The 20,737-nt window shown below is 58.3% G+C and overlaps 1 protein-coding gene across 5 annotated transcripts in view; it reads left to right on the forward strand.

The window, feature by feature from the left end:
- Positions 1–7,856, forward strand: part of SPSB1 (splA/ryanodine receptor domain and SOCS box containing 1) — a 66,307-nt gene extending 58,451 nt beyond the window's left edge. For all 5 annotated transcript variants that reach the window (XM_082685355.1, XM_082685354.1, XM_082685357.1 and 2 more), the window contains exon 3: positions 5,868–7,856. In XM_082685355.1, the coding sequence (XP_082541481.1) occupies positions 5,868–5,995 (128 nt within the window). In that variant the 3' untranslated portion in view covers positions 5,996–7,856. The remainder of the gene's footprint in view (positions 1–5,867) is intronic.
- The last annotated feature ends 12,881 nt before the right edge of the window (positions 7,857–20,737 follow it).

Consider the following 20,737-nt stretch of genomic DNA (forward strand, 5'->3'; position numbering starts at 1 on the left):
TTGCACAGGGAGTCTGCCACTGCGATCAGTCCCGTGAACTCTCTGGTTACTGGTTTCGATGAAAGGGAGACGAGGCAGAGTGGCCATGAGGCTTGGGGGAGAGGAGTGGCCTGGACAACAGATGAAGAAGGACTTCTAGAAAGACGAGGCGGTGTCAGGTCGAGCACCGGGAGGGCTGAGAGGTGTCCATCAGCTGTGGCAACAAGGCCATCGCTGGTGACCTTGACTGAAGTTGTCAGGGTTGGGTGGGGTCAGATGCCTGACAGAGCACTGGGTCTGCAGAGGAGCGAGAAGGCTGGTGTGTTCGATTCGGGGGGCTGCTGGAACAGATGACTGCCGCTGGGTGCTTAAACCAACAGAATGCGTTCTCTTACTGCTCTGGAGCCCAGACTACAAAGTCGGGTGTCAGCAGGATTGGTTTCTTCTGAGGGCCTCCGTCCTGGCTCCTGCTGGTTGCCGGCAGTCCTTGCCTGTGGACGCGTTCCCCCGTCTCTGCCTCCATCGCTACGTGGCCTCCTGTGTCTGTCCTCGTCTTACCGGGACACCAGCCGTTGGATTCTGGGCCCGGCCCAGCCCAGTCATACTCCAACATGACCTCACCTTAAGTAATGACATCTGCAAAGATACTATTTTCAAGAGGGCCACATTCTGAGGCTCCAGGTGCTTCTGAATTTAGAAGAGGGGGATACTATTCCTCCATTGTATATATATAGAGAGAGAGATGTGGAGACAGTGACTCTAGACCATTCCCATGAGACCCCCCAGGCCACCCCCTTAGGGGAAGGTGAGACGGTAGTCAGATGGGGTATCCATTGGGTGAGTCTTCTGCCCATGAGAGTTTGCCTTACTTTCCAAGGTCACTGAGGAAGGGGGAATATCATGGTGAGACGGGGTCTGTGGTCCACTGGGAGCGGAGTGTGAAAAGCAGAAAATCTGGCCAGGGCTGGCTAGAGACATCATCTCCGGGTCACGGCCTTGGAGGCGTTCTGACTTGTTAGCCTTCCCTGGGCTGTCTGGGAAGTCATCCTCACCCTCCTTCCCCACCCTGCCCCGCCCCGCCCCACCCCACCCTGCCCCAGACACCAGGTCCTGACCTCTACACGGAGCAGCGGTTTGCAGAGCTGGTCAGCCAGACTTGCTAAGCAGGGCCTCCCCCTTGCTGCAGGGCTCGCCGCAGTGAGCAGTCCGTAGTGCCTTCCCCTGGGCACCAAGCCCACCCTCCCCAGCAGAGTCCCTGTCCCCTTCCCCCTAGACCCTTCTAGCAGAGTCCCTGTCCCTGTACTGAGGCCAGAGCCAGAGCAAAGCAGAGCTAGTGATCAGTGTGTCCCTATGTGACACCCCCCCATTGTCCAGCCAGCTCTGACCACAGGCCACTTGTTCTGACCACCTCAGGCCTTGAGACCTTCTGGGGCTGAAGCCACAGCCAGAGGGACTATGGTGTCACTTTCCTCTTGCCTGGGGTGAAGGGGTGCACATGACCATTGTAGCAAGGAGACAGGGCCCACGGTGGCCTTCAGGCCTGCCTGCCCCCTCCCTGAGACGCAAAAAGCAAAGACCTACTTGCAAGCCGTAGGCTGGCCACCACCCAAGGGAGGGTCCCTGCCCCATGGGTCTGCCCTGCCCCTACCACTTGTGACCGCGTCTCCCGCTAAGGAAAGCTTTCCCCTGCGTTCCTCCATTTTCAAATTCTCCCTTTTATAGCTCCCAGATAAGTTTGGTGAGGTTTTTTATGATTGTGGGTTCAGAGAGGGCTCCGCTCTTTTCCTCAGGAGACTTTCGACTTGGTGGCCTCCTCCTGGGGTCCTCCTGGCCTCCCTAGATGCCCTCCCGGGGTGCCTCACCCAGTGGTGGATCCTACCTGCACCTGTTCCCCCTGCGCTCCAGGAAGCCCCTAGTCAGGGACGCTAATCACTCGCACCTGCAGGGGCTTCCTTCCGGGGGAGAGAGGCCACTGAGGAGGGAGGGGGTCTTTCTAGGCCCCCTGTCCCCCGAAAGGCTGGCATATGAGGACAGTAGGCTCTCAGAGTGGGGGGAGCAGGGACCCAGAATTGCCAAGCCACCCAGCCGGGCGTCAGGTGCTGTTTCCTGGCTGCCAAGAACAAGGGGTCGTGTTTTGTTTTGCTGCTTTTTTGTAAGAACCGCTTCATGTCAAGGGGAAACGCGCACAGAGGCTGATGGTCCTCCGCGATGGCCGACCTCCACCCAGGACTTCCTAGAATCCATTTCACGGAGCATTTTCAGTGCAAGCTTCTTGCAGGAGTGAGCGGGAGGTCAGTCTCGGGACCAGTGAAGGCGACGGGTGGGAACGGAAACGTGGCTGGGTCAGGAGTGCGTCTTGACGTGAGTGAGACTCCTGTCCTTGACCTCACAGACCTGAAGTTCATTCCCTGAGCTCGTGAGCTAGTGCAGGGGCAGGCCCTGGAGGTGTGAGTGGGGTTGTAGCCTCTCTGAGGAGTGTGGACAGGTCGGGTCGGCATGCTGGTGATGTTTTAAACATATAATTTATTTATTTGACAGAGAGAAATCACAAGTAGGCAGAGAAGCAGGCAGGGGACGGGGGGAATGCAGGCTCCCTGCTGAGCAGAGATCCCGATATGGGGCTCCATCCCAGGACCCTGGGATCGTGAAACCTAGAAACGTGGAAATTAGCACAGAGACCCTTCCTCGACCTTCCGCTCCCATAAACAGCACTGATTCACTCCCCAAAGAAACCTTGGCCTTCCCTGTTTGGGAACTTCAGGGTGTGGAACTCCAGTGGGCCCCTGGCTTTGTGGATGGAGCTGGATACAGAGTCAGGAGGCCCCCGTCCAAGGCATTGAGGTGGGGAGGCCTTCTGGGTTCCATCAGTGACCAACTGAAATCAGGACAGACATTTTCCATGGCCCGGTACCCAAGTCCGGTTGCATTCCTGCTCTCTGCCCGGCCTTTGGAAAGCAGCCAGACCATGACCCCGTGCATCACTTGCCCCCTATAAGATCCAGGAGGGAGGGGGGTGACCTGTGCACGTGTTTGCACCCCCCAGGAACAGACCCATCCGTGGGATGCTTGTGTGACTGGTCGTATTTTCAGCTCGTGGTGCGTCACTGTATCTGCCAGCGGTGGCTTCTGCAGCTCATCCTGGCGGGACTAGGGCCTCTGAAAGACACATCCCTTCCGGGCTCACAACCGCTCTCCACCTGGATTGCTCAGTGTGGTCCTAAGATGGTCAGGCTTTCCGGGGGAGCAGAAGGAGGTAGCCACAGGTCCTCACCCCTTGGGGAAAACCGCAGGGGCTCTCAGGAGCTTCCTCCGCATGCCCGACTATGGAATTGGCTGAATGTGGGTGCATGTCCATGTTCTCGCCCTTGGCTCCCCACTCCCCAAGCCATTTCCCCATCTGTAGATTGCAGGGGCCACAGTCCCTGCCAGGCACCCCATTCATGGTCCGCAAGTTGCTGCTGGTGATGTTTTAAACATATAATTTATTTATTTGACAGAGAGAAATCACAAGTAGGCAGAGAAGCAGGCAGGGGAGGGGGGGGAATGCAGGCTCCCTGCTGAGCAGAGATTCCGATATGGGGCTCCATCCCAGGACCCTGGGATCGTGACCTGAGCTGAAGGCAGAGGCTTTGACCCACTGAGGCACCCAGGCGCCCCTGCTGCTGCTGATGTTAATTTCAGGTCGGTTGTCATCAAAAATAAGGGAGCTGGAGCAGGGGGTGTGCAGGGCTCTGCCGCTTAGAAGCATTTCTTAGTGAGGGTCCCCATGGGATGCCTGGAAACCATTAAGCTAAGAGGGATAATGGGAACTCTGTCTCAACCTTCCCTCCACAGCCCTGCTCGGCACTCTGGCCACAGTCAGTGGTTCTTGATACTTTCTTAAGGGTCCCCAACCGACCAGGGGAAAGCCCCTCTGCCTCCCCATGGGCGTCCAAACCACATTCTGGAGGGAGAAGGGGCTGGCCCAAGGTGGCAGAGGGAGAGAGCTCCTGAGTGGAGGAGAGCAAGGAGCACGTGCAGGACCCCACCATGGGGGAGACCCAGGGCCCCGTGGGCTTGGGGAGAAGCCCGCCCCTGCTCCCCAGGCGTCTGGAATGCTCACCACCTCCAAGGTGGTGACAGACAGAAGATAATTTAGCTCATCCTCCTGCCTCTGACCGAAGCTCCCCTCGATCATCCTGGGCTGTCCAGGAATGGCCCCGATTCAAAGCTTTTCATGAAAAACACTGATCATTTCAGTTCCCTTTCCGGTCTCGCTGTGGCTGACGGCCCATGGGAGACGAAGAGTAGCTGCCTGCCTTCTCCGAGAGCCGGGAATGTCGTAAATGCGTTACCAAGCCTGAGCCCGAGTCTGTGGATAGCAGCTGGTCGGGATGTGATTCACAGGCCGTACCAGTCCCGTGTTTAAAGAGCGCGACCACTAGGCCACCCTCTGTGTGATGGGCTTTAGAACACCTTCATGGCCCCTCCAAAACCTCAACCGCCCTCACTCCCCCATTTCCTCCCAGAGCCTCCAGCTGTAACATTTGTTCCTCAACACTGGAGTTTTTTCAATGTTATTTTTAATATTCTGAGACACACTTTGATCCCCTTCTCATTGAAGACATGGGGTCTCAAGGGAAATGCTGGGGTTTTGTTTTTTTTTTCTCAGTTTTTTGGCCACAGGGGAGACTCAGTGTCAAGGGGAGACCCTGGCCGAAGCACAGATGCCCGTCTCTTTAGCTCTTTCTGGATCTCTTTTCCGGATCTCAGGGCGGGCCAGCCCTGAGCAGCTGCAGGTGTGCTCGCCAGGAAGAGTCACCTGCAGGGCGGCAGGGAGAGCGAGGCCCCCTCTGCCTCCCCCCCAGAGGAGAGTTCATCTGAGACATGGGCTGCATGGAGCCTCTCTTGGGGGAAGACAGGTCCAGGCTGTCTGGGGACATAAGGACCGAAGTGCTTTTACAGGCTGTGGCTAGAAATTCCTCTCAAATCCAGGTGCCCGAGGCAGCACCATGAGCCCTGCCTCAGTTTCCCTGGCTGTGAGATGCTCTGGCGGTGCCGGGGGCAGCCTCGAGGGTCCCGGCTGTGGAGGCTGGGCTGGCATTGTCACCTGCCCTGGCCTGGGCCCCGACCTTCACCCTGTCAGATGCGAAGAAGTGCAAGGACTTTGGGTTTCTGCGGACTGCCCCTTCAGGCCGTGGGATGGCTGGGCCTGCCTCCCCGGCATTTCTTCCATCTTCCTTGGCAGCACCGTTTGGTGGCCAAGGATGTGGTTGCCGAGCCGGGCTGCCTGGATTCGGACCCCAGCACGTAGCCTGGACACGTGGGGCCCCCTCTGCTTCAGCGCCCTCACCAGTGTGGTGGGGACCGCTGCGGGACCCGCAAGCACCAGGCTAACGCGGATTCCCTTCCCCAGCGCCTGTGTGGGGTCTGGAGCTGGGGCCCGTGCTGGGACCGGCTGGCTTCCATGCGCTGCGGTCGGACAGGCAGCGAAGGCTTGTCGGCTGGGTAAGAGGAGGGGCCGCCTGGGCTCGAACCCGGCTCCTTCTCCTTCCAGCGCCGTGACCCTGGGCAAGTTATTGGGGCTCTCTGTCCCTCGGTGTCATCTGTTTAGTGGGGACGATAATAGTGATGTGTCCCTACGATTGTTAAGTCCCTCCTAACGAACCACTCTTCAATGAGTTTGCGTCTTCAGGGGGCTCACAGGGGGCCTGGCCCAGAGCAGGTTCTCTCCGTGTTTGCCATTAACAGTTGATTGAAAATGTGAGGTTGCCTCGTTGCTGATTGTATAGTGACACATCATAGTACCGCTAGGGTGGCTGTCGCTGTTCGTGTTGTTCCTTCTAGAGCCTTCTAGAGCCATCCAGAGCCATGCTAACCTGTCCTCGCTCTCTCCTCCGTCCCCCCAGCCGAGCCCCTGCCACTCATGGATCTGTGCCGCCGCTCGGTGCGCCTGGCCCTGGGGAAGGAGCGTCTGGCTGACATCCACACGCTACCACTGCCGGCCTCCCTCAAGGCCTACCTCCTCTACCAGTGATGCTCCACCCCTGCACCGCCAGCACGCCAGCCACCCGGTGCCACCATGCCGGCCTGCCGCCGTGCCCCGCACCTCGGACCGGCCCCCGGCCCCCTGTCCATCCGCCCCCGCTGCCCCTGCCGGCTACCAACAGCTCGACGCAGGCTCCTCCATTCCCCGACCCGACCTTGGCAGAAGCCCCCTGCACTCCGTTTCCACAGTCCCTCTGCGGAAGTCTGCGGACACCAGACTCCTAGGAAGCCCTCCACGGAGCTCCAGCCCACCCTCGGGGTGGCACAGGATCTCCATGCCCCCTGCCCTGACCTGGCAGGGCCCAGGAGGAGGCACCCCGGCCTTCTCCAAGAGCAGATCCCAGGGCCACTAAGAGGTGCTCGGATGAGGGCTGGTGCTGAGGCCAGCGGGGCCACGCCGCAGCAGACCACACTCAGGACGTCAGAGACTCTTCACGGACACTGAGGCAGAAGCCAAAACGGGACCTTCCACAGGCACACAAGCACCCAGCATCAGCCCCGGCTGTCAGCCCCCCGGTCCCCTGTATTTATTCTTTTAACAATAACAAAAGCCATTTATTTATTCCATTTAGAAAGGAAACCTGTTTCGTTCCCCTCTCTCCGGGGTGTTCCAGAGCTTCCCTTCTACCCGCCCCTCCCCGGGATGTGTGCGTCTCCCCTGTCCCTCTTGTTGGGCTGTGGCTGTGGTGTGTCCTTACGTGGGCACAACAGTGTCTCCCTGTGGGTCCCCGGACCTACAGTTCCCAAGGGGCTCTGCTTGGGGTTCCTGAGCCCATGCAATATGAGGGTCTTGGGGGACCCGTCTACAAGGGCTGTGGCGCGCCCCTTGTCTCCAGCCAGGAGACATCATCTTTGCACGTGATTTTCCTTCTTTAGTCTTCTGTCGGGGGTTTGCTTTTGCTTTCCCAGCGGAGACCTCCCATGCACATCCTCAGAAACTCTGGCCTTCCAGAGCCGGAACTAAGCAGGGAGGATGAGCAGGTCTCCAGCCCCAGGGAAACCAGGGGCGCGGCGGGGCGGGGAGCCCAGAGTAAGGTCGAGGCCCCTCGGAAGCCAGTGCAGGCCTCCGCCTAGTGTCCCCGTCCGGGCTCTGTGCCCAGGGGGAGCAGCCTCAGCTCATCGCGACCCCCCAGAGCCATACGAGGAGCAGGGCAGGGTGGGGCGGGGCAACAAGCGGAGGAGGAGGACTCCTGGCTCCCTGCCGCAGCCCCCGCCCAAGTAGCAGACCCCAACCCTGCAGCCGGGCTTACCGCTTCTTTGATCTCGAAGTCAGCTCGCTTTGAATCTGACTTCTGCTCATTTCTGTACAGGTACAATAGATGACTTTATTTGTTTAAATGTTTAATATATATACATATATATTTGTCTGTAAGAATTATGTTTTAAACAGCTGCTGTAGGGTACCTTTAAAAAAAAAAAAAAAGTCTTCCAGTGGAGTATATTTTTTAAAGCACAAAATTGGTGCCAAGTCTGGGTGAGGAATGTAAATTACCCCCTTATTATTTTGAATTTTTTTTTTCCAAGTCGGGGGAGAAACCTTACCTGTAAGACTTTTAAAGACTTTTCCTCACTTCTGTTTCAGGGTGGGTCATGTTCTCATGAATGTTGCACACAAGAGAGTTTTACTTCCTTGGGAGCCTTGACCCAGTGTCCTCCCGCCGGCGCTGGATGAATCGTGGGCTGTTGGTCCTTTCTCTGCCCCTCTGTCCCCCGGCTTCCCAGACCTCAGCCCCACCCTTCTCTCCTCTCCGCCCAGAACCTTGTGACCTGTACAGTTTTGAAACTCCCGTTCCATTTTATGATGATTAATAATAGTAACCTAATAAAGGAAAGTTTATTAAAATACCAAACCACTTTGAGTCCCTCTTTGTGCCTTGGGGGGAAGGGAAAGGGGTGTGGCCAAGCCCTCCCTGGGTCCAGTTTTCAATAGATAATGAGGTGATCCCTTGGGACCCCATGGCCGAGGATGGGAGGCCAGCCAGAGCCCCCATGAGGAGGAGAATCCTAGAGAGGTGATCCTAAAATGTCACCATCCCTTTTCAGAAGTTCATGAGCCTGCAGCCCAGACTGAGCCTTTCTGAGGGATTCTGCCCATCGGTGAGACCTCTGGCTCATCAGTGTCCTACAGCTTGAGTTGACAGTGGGCTTTTTAGGGGCAGAGTAGAAGCCCGAGGGGGCATTCTCTAAGTCCAAGCTCTGCACATGCAGTAGAAGGAGCTGGTCCTTTACTCACTTCTGTGTCCCCAGTGCCAAGCGCACAGTGACACTGACGAGCTTTCTCAGGGAACCTATTCTCCCCGCTGCTGTGGGCAGGATCCCCCCAACCCCATGACCTAGCAGAGGAGACGGGAAAATCCGGCTTTCTTCAGCAGACTGGTGAGCGATACGTGAATAGTCAAGACATTTACTAGATACGATCGCATGTCATGACTAGTCTGCAAAGAATTGGCAAGAATGCAGTTCAGCTCCCTGTGGACCCGTCAGGATCTCCTGGTGCTGTGAAAAGCGGCGTGGTCTGGGGGCCTGGGAGCCCTTGGACCAAGTCCCCTGTCCTTTTCTCTGCCCGCCTCCTAGCCAGCTTTCCTCAGACCACCTGCCCTGGCATGCCCCTGGGAGGTATTGACTAAAATGCACGTTTTCTCAGAGCTCTGCCCGACCTGAACCGAATCAGCGGTTCTGGGGCCAGGCCAGGGATCTGCAGTTTTCTCAAACTCCCCAAGTGACCTTGCCTAAGAGTTTGGAGACCACTGTTTGTGACTGTGTCAGCTCTTTTTCCGGACAAGTTGCTGAAGGAAGGGAAATTCTTTCAGTGTGTTGGTGGGTTGGCCCAGCGACGAGCAACAGGGACTCCTGAGTCAGACCTGGGTTCAGATGTTGGCTCTGACCCCTCCCTCGCTGTGGGCTCTTGGATGAGCCTCCGTCGAATGGTAGTCCTCACGGTGCTCATCTCGTAGGAGGGTAGCAAGGGTGAAATGAGGCTTTCAAACAGGGCCTGGCATACCAGCAAATGTGCAAACAGATGCTTTTAAAGCTCATGCACTTCTGTTCTGGAAAATGGTCCAAACATCCCTAAACCAACTTTCCGATAAATGTTCCTTCTTCTTGGGTAAAGTCTCCAAAGATCAAGGTGGGTACAGGGGAAAAGGGAGCCCTAGATGCCTTCCCCAGATGCGTTTGGAGGAAAGGGGTGGCCTGAAATTATTTTTCGGTTGGAGTTCATGTCTGGGTTGCAGTTGGCACTCTGTTGGCTTTGAAGGAGGTGCCAGGGGGAGGAAGGGGGTCCGGCAGGGTGGGGTTTGGGGGGGGTTGGAAACCCCGGGAAAATAAGGCCCTTTGTACTGCCCGGAGACTTCTCGGGGAGCAGGGTTTCGAGTTGGAGGGAGCAGCCTTCATAAAACCATTCTGCAGACCAGCCCATGTGGTTGTAATTAATACCCTGCCTTCGAGCAGGTAGCCGGCCTGGGGCTTGGCCCGAGATGCAAAGAGGCCTTCCTCCCTCTCCTGCCCAGGCTTCCCTCCCGCCCTTCCTCCCGCGCCTCCTCGGCGGCGAGATGAGGAATGTGGACTTTACTGAACCATAAAGTATGCTGGGGGAGCTGGGGAGGGGGCTGAAGACAGAGCAATTAGTTCATGCTCCAGTCCAGACACCCAAACATGGTTGGAGTCCAGCTGCAAGGAATATTTGAAATAAATGAGCTGCCCGGGGCCAGGAGTTTGCTGTGTTTTCTGTGCGGGGCCATGGCAACCGGGGAGGGAATCACGAGCTAGGGATTGGGCTCTAGAATCAACAAATGATGTCCCGGCCGAGCAAGCCCAGAGGAAGCCGCTCATGGCTCTCCGAGGGCTTCTTAGGGCTCAGCTGCCGGCGGAGAGGCCGGCCTTAACGGTCCTCCGGCGTACTCCGTGCTGTCCTGCCCCAGCCTCGAACCTTCGTGTCCTCGGTGGGGCTCTGACCTTCTCTTTTTTCCCTTTTCTGCCTTTCTTCTTCTTCCTTCTTCCTTCTTCCTTCTTCCTTCTTTCTTCTTCTTCTAGAAAACCAAAAGCTAACACTTCTTTGGAACCTTTCTTCCTGGGCCAGAGCACAGCTGCCGCTGCCGGTCTGATAATGGTTTTGCTGAGCGGAGGGAATGTTCCCGGGGGAAAAGCCCAGGCTGAGGGCAGCTGGCTGGATGGAAGGTGGCATTGACTTACCCTGGCTCTGTCTTCCCCACCCAACCCAGCGGCCGCCCCTTCAGGGTCTCCCTCATAGGCAGGAAGGGCAAAGGTCTCCTATTATCCCTCCCTTGACTCTTCTGAGGGTGGGTCTTACAGGTGTCCCCGAGATTGTGTCTTCTAGAAACACACAGAGAGCAGGACCTGGCCTGGGGGCCCTTGGCTGGAGTTCACAGGTACCTCCTGCGTTGGAATCATGAGAGCACCTTGGGAACAAAGCAAAATTCCAGAAACTTTGATGCAGTAAATGGAGCCCAGGCATCTGTGTTGTGCAACCCTGGAGCTGAGTCAGATGTGTTCGTTGTCCCCGGGGTGGATGCAGGGCTGGACCCCTGCAGCCCCCCTGGCCTTTCCTATTCCCCTCAGAGGCTCACAGGGGCCGTGACTCAGAGAAGCCTGGAGATTCCGTGAAAATCAGCTCTCCCTGTCCTGTTTCAGAGCATGTGCTGAGGTGTTGCAGAGCTGGGCCCACACCGCCAGCCTCTTCCCGGGCAAGGAAGCACTTGTCTCAGAAGAGTGAGCTGTACAGTCTGAGAAAAATACCCGACTGAGGGCACCTGGGTGCCAGGTTGGTAAAGTGTCTGCTTTTGGCTCAGGTCACGATCCTGGAGTCCTGGGATCCAGCCCCCCGTCAGGCTGCCTGTGCAGTGGGGAGTCTGCTTCTCCCTCTCCCTCTGCCCCCCACCGACTGCTTGTGCTCACTCTCTCTCTCTCAAATTAAAAAAGAAAATTAAAAAAAATATACCCAAGTGGAGGCAGGAAACTTCAGCCTTGGGCTCGTCCCCCGTGCCTCAGTTTCCCCAAGGAAATTAGCCCTGGAAAGCTGAACCAGCAGCTCGTAGCCTGCATGGAGGTCTTGGAACCACAGCATAAGTGCCATCCAGAGGGGCTGTGCCCTGGGAGGTGCCCTGGGTCTGCCCCATGACCTCAGCACCACCCAGGACCACGTCTCTCCCTACTCGTGTCTCCCCTCTTTAAGTCATGAAGAGCAGAGGAGCCATTTCTTCCTTCCACCTGTACCCCTGGGCCCCACCTTTTGAGAGATTTTTCAACCAAAGCACTTTGGGAAGCTCCTTCCCATTGATTCTGTTGAACAAAGCCCCTGTCGGGGGGTAGCGATGACCCCAGGTAGAAGAAGCCTCAGCCGAAAAACAAAGGACTTGACCCTCGAGCTGGCCTGTGTGTCAAGTCTGTGAGACCCCAGAGAGGGCCCGGGCTCTGGGGCCAGGACAGCCTGGGGTTCCCACCCAGCTCCCCAGCCCACCCAGGACGGTCACCTCCAACAAGGATCTCAGGAGGCTTGCCATGCCCGTCTGGGACATGGTGGCCGCACTTGCTTCCCCAGGCCCTCTGAGACACTGGAAGCGTACAGTGAGACGCATCGAGGTCCTGGGTGCAAGGACCTCCCACCTCACCCTTTTCCAACCGGCTTTTTAAAAAACTGTGGTGAAACTCATAGGACATCACATTCACCACTTTCAAGAGTGCGCTTCAGTGCCATTAGCCCATTCCGGATGACGGGCACCCCCCCATCTGCTTCCAGAACATTTTGATCCCCCCAGGGGAGTCCCTTCCCTCTCCCCTCCCCAGCCCCCAGCAACCGCCCAGCCACACTTGGACTCTAGCTGTCCTTGTGCCGTTCCGATCAGCGCACCACACACCACGAGACCCTGTATGTCCCACTTCTCTCACCTCCAACTGGTTTTCCAAGGGGGTGTTCCCCGACGCCCGCCCCCCGCTTTGGCTTCCCTTTGTCTTGCTTCCCTCTTTGGTAAAACAGAGAGAAAATGTCCTCCCTGGAGGTTCCCACGAGGATTCCAGGAACCCGTGTCCGGAAAGAACCTAGAACACAGCCTGGCCCACAGTAAGCGGTCAGTAGCAACGGCAGCTAGCAGGAAGCCTCGCGCACCACATGCGGCTCCCCCAGGCCCTCGTGTGCTCAGAGGTCGGCCGACAAGCCTTTCCTAGGAAGGCATCTTGCAAAGACATTGCCTGGGCCCCAGAGCCTCTGTCCTGCTGCATGGAAACGAGGTCAGTTTTCTAAAAAATCAGCCTCATAATCAGGTAGACAAAGAGCTAAGTGGCCCCGCTGCGTATCTCTGACCCCAGTTTCCATGTGGCATTGGGTTCCTGTGGCTGCTGGAATAAAGCACCACGCACTGGGTGGCTTAAAACAATACGCATTTATTTTCTTATGCTACTGGGGTCCAGACATCCAAAATCAAGGTGTGGACAGAGCCGTGCTCCCTCCCTCTGGAGGCTTCAGGGGAGAACCCTTCCTGCCTCTTCCAGCTTCTCGTGGTCCCGAGGCAGTCCTTGGCTTGCTGTCCTGTCACTCCAGCCTCTGCCTCTGTGGTCACATGGTCTTCTCTTCTGTGTCTCTGTGTCTGTCCCATAAGGACACCCGTCACTAGGTTTAGGGCCCATGCAGGATGAGATCATCTGGGGATCCTTAACTCAATGGCACCTGTGAAGACCCTTTTATCAAATAAGGTCATATTCACTAGTTCTGGGGTTAGGACATAGCCTATATCTTTCTGAGGGCCATCGTCCGACCCTCTACAGGTATCTTTAGAATAAAGCTCATAGAGGCGCCCGCCAGCTCAGCCGGTGGGGCACGTGACTCTTGATCTGGGGACTGTGTGTTCGAGCCCCACACGGGGTGTAGAGATTACATAAAAAATAAAAGTCTTAAAAAAAATAAAGTTCATAGGTGTACCCCCTCTTAGATTGAACATGAAGATATACAAAACGATGAGCGTGGAGAACTTACCCCGGGGCCAGGCGCTGTAAGGGTTAACGTCACTGGCTGCACCTGCATCTCCCTTTTGCCCCTGCCCCTCATGGCCAGTGCCACCAGAGCGGACCTGCTCTAAGACTGGTGGCTGTGCTTCCCTGGGCTGGGCAACCAGTCTGCGTGTGGGAGTCATGGGGTCCGGCTCGGGCCTGGATGTGAGGAGCCCTGCGGCTCTCCCTGGGTCTCCCTCTGGCCAGCCACAGCAAGGGGTCCGGGGTCTAGGAAGACGCCAGCCCTGCTCAGGGGTCATCAGGAACAGAGGCTGCACATTGGGGGCAGGAAGGCCTCTCGGTGGCCATGCACCCCCCCATCTCTCCTTGGGACTGAGGGTGCTAGCTCACATTCAGTAGCCTCTGCGGCCGGGCCAGCTCTGAACTGATCGTACAAGGAAATGGAATGTGAGCCCCAGGCTATTTAAAGAGGGCCTGGAGGCATGGCTGGGGCCTGGCCAAGCAGGGTGCTTCAGGTCGGGGCGGGCTCCTCTGTGCACATGGTTTGATTTACTGGAGGGCCGCGAGCAACTCCGGCCTCAGACACAGAACTATTTGAAGCAGCTGCCAGATGTTGTGTCTGAGTTGGGTTTTTACAACTTGCTTACTGGTTAGCAGCCTGCCTCCCGCCGGGGTTCAGCCTGCCCCAGCGGGTTCAGGGCCCTGGCCGCAGCCCACAGGCCCTTGCAGAGCGGTGCTGCCCCTCCCTCCCACGCAGCCCGAGCCTGGTCTCCTCTGAGCGGAGCCAGGGTAGGAGCCCAATTTCCCAAGCATCCGGCCTTCCTGGGGTGGCAGAGTGGCCCCGACTTCGGGGTGTCTTGCCAGCACCCTGAGCTGGTGGAATGTTCTGCCTGATGTTTACTGCTGGGCCATCCGGGAGAGTCAGGGTCTAAAACAGAACTCACAACCTTGAGAACAGCTTTGCAATGAGGCATCCCTGGAGCAGGCCCTCCAAGCCAGGGCTGTCCCCCAAGCCCTGGGTGTGGCCTGGGAGGCCCGGACACGGACCTCTCCCTCTCTCTCCTGATCGTCCCTCCTGCTCCCACCCACTGATTTCACTGTGGCCACTTGAGGCCAGCCCCTTCCCATGGTGCGTAGAAGAACACGGGGGACCAGAGCTGGGACCAGAGTTCATCCAGGGGGTTCTGGAACATTCTCAAGCCTCTGGAAATTCGAATGAACCAGGGAAGTTCGGAGAGGCACCAGTAGGACCCAGCTTTGGATCCAGGCCACTGTGTCAGGTCAGAGACCAGGCCTGCCAGTCAGGATGGGATGTGCCCAACGTGACACGGTTGGGGTTCACTGGGCTCAGGGAGGCTGGGGGTGGGGGTGGGGGTGTTTCTCGGCTCCTCCCCTCCATGGAGGAGGCCTCCCGCAGGAGGCCCAGGATTCAAGTGCTCACTTCCTGAGGCCACTTGGAATGACTTCTCAGAAGTTTGCTCTGGAGGGAGCGGGTGACAAGGGAAGGGGCGGGGCAGGTGAGAAGCGGGGAGGGTTGGGGGTTGTGTCATCAATCTCCCTGCACGGGAAAGCAAGCTTGTGTCCGTCCAGGAACCCGAACGCGGCCAAAGTGGACAGAGTGTTCAGTCCCCTCCTGAAAGCGCCAGAAATGTTTTGTCCACCGGGCAGGAAAACATCCTCTATGAGCACGCTGGGGTTTGGCTCTCCCACTAAGGAGACATCCCGAGGGCTGCGCTGGGAGGAGCCGGGCCTGGTGGCTGTGGGACAGAAGGAACAGCATGTGGGTCCCCGGACCCTGCTCCTCTGGGGCCCCAGGGGACACCTCCAGCCCACCTTTCCCGGTGGACCTAAGGAGCCCAACTCCTCCCTGCCACCCTCCCCCGCCACCCAGCCCCTACACCCGCTCTCACTTCTGAGTCCTCCCAAGAACTGGGAAGAGAGAAGGTCACAAGCAGGGCGCCCTCACCGGAGAACCGGAAAGGCTGGTGGAATCCCGGCTGGCGGGACGCGGGGTGCATCTGCAAAGGGCCCCGTAGACCCAGGCAAGGGGACAGGAGGGCTGGGGTATGAGTCACCGATCCTGTGACTCTGGACGTCACCTTTGGGAGCCTCGATTTCCTCTTCTGTGAGCTGGGACTAATGATACCTTCCAACCAGGCCCCTGGGGTTGCAAAGGCTGAGTGAGGACTGGGTGGGGGCAGCCTTACTGCCCACAGAGCAGGCAAAGCCCACACATGCCCGAGGTCTTCTAACTTCTGCCTGTGAGGAAGTGGGAGAGGGAAGCATCTTGGGTATGCTTGCCCCTCCGAGGGACTCCCTCTGGTCCTATGGCTTCTCCCCAGGCATCCTGCAGCTGACCCTGGAAGCTGATGCCCCCCCCCTTCTGGGGATCGCCCACCCCTAGTTTCCTGGAAAGATAAGCTGGGGATGAGCTGCCGACCAGCCCAGACTCACCGCCAGAGGACAGGCTTTCCAGGGCATCCCGGCCGCCTATGAGGGAGACTAGCCACCTTTTCCTCCAGGAAGCCCTGGGGGAATGAAGAGAAGATGGGCCGCCACCTCTGTTGTCCCATTTGGCAAAGGTGTCTTGACCCACCCCACCCCCCCATCTGTGCCAGACACACGGAGACCCCAGGGATTCAGACTCAGAAAACAGGCTTCTGGGGTGCCTGGGTGGCTCAGTCAGTGAGTGACCCACTCTTGATGTGGGTTCAGGTCATGATCTCGGGGTGGTAAGATCAAGTCCCACGTCAGGCTCCCTGCCTGCTTCTCCCTCTGCCTTCCGCACCCCTGCTTAAACTCTCTCTCTCTCTCTCAAATAAATAAACAAAATCTTAAAAAAAAAAAGAATAAATAAATCTTTTTTAAAAAGGGGGTGGGGAGAAAAGCAGGCTTCTGAGCAAGGAGCTCCTTGGATGGGCAAAGCGGACCCCTGGGGAGAGTGGACGTCATCAGCGCCTGGAGGGCGCACGCACGCAGCACCGGGCTCGGGACGGACAAGCGAGGAGGCCGGATGCTGCCTCCCGCAGAAGCACAGAGTCAGTCGCTCTTTAACTGAGGCAGGGACAGCAGCAGGTCCGGGAGAGTCCCCAGCATGGAGCCCCCATGCCGTGAGCCTGTGTTTCCGTGCCCGTCTCCCCCGTGCCTGTCCGGAGACCTCTAGAAGACAAGACCCGAGTCGCCGCCGAGCATGTGGAAGCGCTCAGGGCGAATGTGCACACGGGTCCCCTCTGTCAGTCACCCAGGGCTGGGGTCCCTGTGCAGGCAGATAACTGGGGGGGGGGGCAGCACTGGCCTCTGGGCTGAAGCCAGAAGCCTCAGGAGAGGGGCTCTGGAGGCTTGGTGGCCCTGGGGATGGTGACATATCCACAGAGTCCCACCTGTCCCAGAGCGCCTGTCCTGAGCAAGACGGCTTCTCCTTCATCGCTGCCCGCCCGCGGCTCCTCAGACAGACTCTGGCGACCCAGCAGCCTCCCCGCGGGCATCTCTTCGAGGGCCCTCAGCGGAGCCTGCTGGCTCCCCTGGGGCCGCACCAATCTCGTTTTCTCTGAAGACAGCCCAGTGTCCAAGACCAACGCCGACAGTTGACCTAGCCGGTTACCTTTGTTTGCCTGGCCCAGTGTCGGGTCCTCGCTTATTTTTATGAGCTGTTTCATCTGCACACTCTTCTGTTCTCAATAAACGGGGCCGCGCATTCCAGGATGGCCTCGAACGATAACACCAGCTGTCTAGACGGAGGCCAGCCCACTGACGCGCTCATAAATAAAAATAGATCTGCGCTCCACTCTCTCATCGGTGCCCGGGGAGGGGCTGCAGCCTCCCTGAGGGCCAGCGGGGACAGAGCTGGCCCGGCTCCCTGCCCCTAGTCCCCAGCCCTATTCCCAGGGGGGCCGGCGAGCCCATGTTGCCTGTGGGAGGGAGGAAGGCGGCCCGCTGAGTCCCCGGTAAGGCATCTGCCCTATCTCTGAGGCTTCCCTTTGTCCGTGGCTTGCAGCAGCTGCCGGGGCCGCGGACACTGAGGTGGCGGGGTGCGGGTGTGGACTCCAAAAGCAGTGCTCCACCCACCGGTCCCAAGGCCCCAGTCTAGGCTGGGAGAGGCTGCAGACCCAGGCCCAGAGTGACTTGTCCGCTCCTTTCTCTCCCCGTCACTTTGCCCCTTCCTTCATTCCTTCGCTTACTTGGCCTGTACTCATTCCTTGAGCCCTGCCCCAGGACTGCCTCCGAGGAGCCCAGTGAGGGTGGGGACTGGGTGCAGGAGCAGCGCGCAGGTGGAGGGAGCTCAAGGCATCCTCCGGGCTCAGCAGGAGATGGCACAGCTGCACACACACGTGTGTGTGTGTGTGTGTGTGTGTGTGTACGCACCAGCAGGATACAGGAGCCTCCCTGAGCGTGTCCAGGACAATGCGGGGTTCACATAAAGGAGGCTTGCCACAGCTACACAGAAACACAGGCCTGCATGCCCACACTTACCCACATACCTCCTATAGGTCAGTTTATGTTGACAATAGTGTCTGTATAAGTTGAGGCCCCCTTGTGCAGTACATAACCTGAACACCTGTACAAGGCAGCCCTGTGCCACCATTCTTCCCTTTCCCCAGACCCAGCTGGACTGAGTCTCTGGAACAGAAAACCTGGCTCCTCCTTGGTCTGTCAAATTTTTATTTCACCCTCTAGTAGGGGCTGAAAAATCCCAGGGGGGTCAGTGGTCAAGCTGAAGAAGGAGACTTACAAAGAACCAAGAGGCTGATACTTCGAGATGGACCTCTCAGAAGAGGAAGAGTCAAAGAGAGGTGGTGGGGCAGGGATGGGCCCCCCTGGGGTCAGACAAATGACACAAGAAGGGACAGGTCACCCTTTCTGATCCTACACCCAGGGAGGGGGTGAGGGATCAAGGGTGTCCCTCACCAGGGACAGGAGCAGAGGGCAAGGACAAGGGGAGAGGGCTCCCCCCCCACACCACCCCCGCCCAGGGGTTCCAGAGAGAGACAGCAAGGACCAGGATGACTGAGGCCGTACACCCTGAATCTCGCTCCCCTCGGCCCCAACCCAACACAAAGGAGGAAGGGGGACAGAGCAGCGGCGAGAGTGACGGGGACACCAGAGAATCAGAGCACCGAGGTCTCCGCTTGTTCAAACTGAAAGTGAAGGAAGCCCTGTGAGCCAAGGGGAGAACGGTGTGACTGAGCCCAGCTGGGGACCAAGGGACTGGAGTGAAGTCAAACCACACTGGGCTGTTCGATCAACAGGCCACCAAGCCTCCAACCCAGTGACCGGCCCCGGGCGAGGAGCGCGCTCCACCCGGCTCAGCTCCAGCAGCGCTGCTGGGGGATTGTCTGTCCCCCCTTCAGAGGCGGAGAGGGAGGCACCCAGGGGACAGGCTGGCCCCAAGTGTGACTCCGGCTAGGAGGAGGCAGGGCCTGGGTTCAGCTAGAGATGCTCTGATACCTCGTCCTCCACGGTCTGCGCTGGCATGACCCCACGTTGGTACCAGACCTGGTTCTCCCAGCCGGCCCGGAGAAAGCGGGGCCCCTGCCCCCGTGGCCACACTCCCGTGCCTCTCATGACTCACACGAGCCGCCCGCAGTGCCTGAGGGGGCGGAGGGCCGTAAGGACAGCAGGCCACTGGCAGCCAGCCTCCATGGGCCTCCGAGCCGCCTGGCCACACGAAGACCCGAGGGGACACGAAGGGGACCCGGGAGAGACACTCAGGCGCACTGTCCTGACTCCAGGGCCTGAAGATGAGTCTTGGAGGTCGGCTTCCGAGAACCACAGAGAGCGCCTGTCAGATGCTTGCTGAACCTCATCGGTTCTCTCGACAAGGGGGAGCAGGCCCCTCTATCCGGCATGGAAACGGAGGCCCGGAGGACAACGGTGCTTGTGCACACGTCACACAGCAAGGATGTGGCAGAGGGGGCCGTCCTGCTCACTCAGCTTCCGGAGGCTTCCTGGAGAGCAGCTGGGGCCATCCGTGCCAGGGCGGACTCGGAGGGAGCACCCCCATCCCTAGGGTGGGTTTATGGTGCTGACGTCCTGGGGCCGAGTAGGGTGTCCTTCTGCACCCAAGCACCTTCATCCCCCTCCCCAGACCGACTGCCCACCTCCTCCTTCCCATTCTCTGGCTAGGGTCAACCCCTCTGCTAAGGCAGAAGGAGCCCCCATCCCACATCTGCCCGACCCCGCCTTCCCCCCACCGAGGAAGGTGACAGACAAGAGCTCCGCCCACCTTCCCCACCTGCCCTTTCCAGAGTCTCAGCGGCAGCCTGATTTCCCTTGAGGAGCCACATGCCCAACATGTGACCCAATCCGCCAGCGTCTCCCCTGGGACTTCTGCAGCCACCACGGAGAGAGAAACTCCCTTTCTGCCGGGAACCTGAAGCTGGGCGGTCAGGAGCCGTCCTGCCTCCACCCACCCCTCCCAGGCACAGCCACCCAAGAGCGGAGTCGGCGCAGAGATCCGGAGCTGACAGGAGGGACACAGACCTTCTTCAGCCATCACTTGCATAGGTGAGGCTGTCACCCCAAACTTTTCAAGCACATGAGCCAATATATCCACTGGAGTGGGGGTACCATTCACCCAGAAAAGGTCCCATAGTCAGCCCCCACTCTTCCTACCTCTCCACGCCCCCAAAGGACGCCTCTCGGAGACAGAACTGGCTCCTCCCGGGGTGCTGCGAGAAGGAGGGCATTCCTCGGGGCAGGGAGCAGAGGTCTGGAGGCAGACCCGAGCCCCATCTCAGCTTCAGGAAGGAGCTCAGTCTTGCTGTGTCTCTCTTCATTCGGGAAGAAAAGACCCTGTTTGTGAGGGTGGAAGGAGATGGCCTAAGGGCCCAGAGCTGGTTAGTATGCCCATCAGCATCCCCGCGGGAAGCAGCTGGCACTTCAAGGTCATTCAAGGAGGGTCCCTTTGCAAGGTGGGGCGCAGGGGGACCTCGAGTAAAGAGAATGTAGACCCCCGGGCTGGTGTCAGCAGAGCCATTACCACCAGAGGCACCAAAAGATCCAAGTCCAGAATAAAAGGGTCAACCAGATCAGGACACCTTGAAGGGGACAATGACCTTTGATCAGGGGACACAGCCAGTCCCAAAGGGCTTTGCAGCAGGTCGAACAGTGTCCTCCAAAATTCATGTCCATCTGGGACCTCAGAACGTGATCTTTTTTGGAAATAGGCTCTTTTCGGGTGGAATTATTTAAGGATCCTGAGCTGAAAAGGTCCTCCTGGATTTAGGGTGCATCCTAAATGGACTGGTGACCCTCTAAGAGAAGGAGCAGAGACAGAGAGATACAGAGGAGACGCCCTTGTGAGTGGAGCGGTGTCGTCCCAAGCCGAGGGTAGCCTGGAGCCACCTGGCGCTGAGAGAAGATGCTCTTGGAGCCTCCAGGGAGGCTGCGGCCTTGCCCATAACTTGATTTCGGACTTAATGATCCCCCAAACTGTACCAGAACAAATTTCTGTTGTTTAAGCCCTGCAGTCTGGGGTACTTTCTGATGGCAGCCCCAGGGAACTAACACAGGCACGGACTGGAGAGAGCCAGGACGAGTGGATCCCCTGTCCTCAGCCTCCTCCCTCTCTCTAGCTTGCTGGGGGACGTCCCAGCCAGAAGGTGGAGGGCACGGGAGCCCCTTGTGCGCACAGGGCAGCCTTGTGGACGGGAGCAGGGGAAGGCGGAGCCAGGATCTGAGGGGCCAGTGGAAGATACCGAGTCATTATGACAGCGGTATCACACCCGGACCCCAAAGCAAAAGCGGTTGCTCTTGTGTCTCCAAGGCTGTG

Source organism: Mustela nivalis (genome assembly GCF_964662115.1).
Source record: "Mustela nivalis genome assembly, chromosome: 10".
Classification (NCBI taxonomy): domain Eukaryota; kingdom Metazoa; phylum Chordata; class Mammalia; order Carnivora; family Mustelidae; genus Mustela; species Mustela nivalis.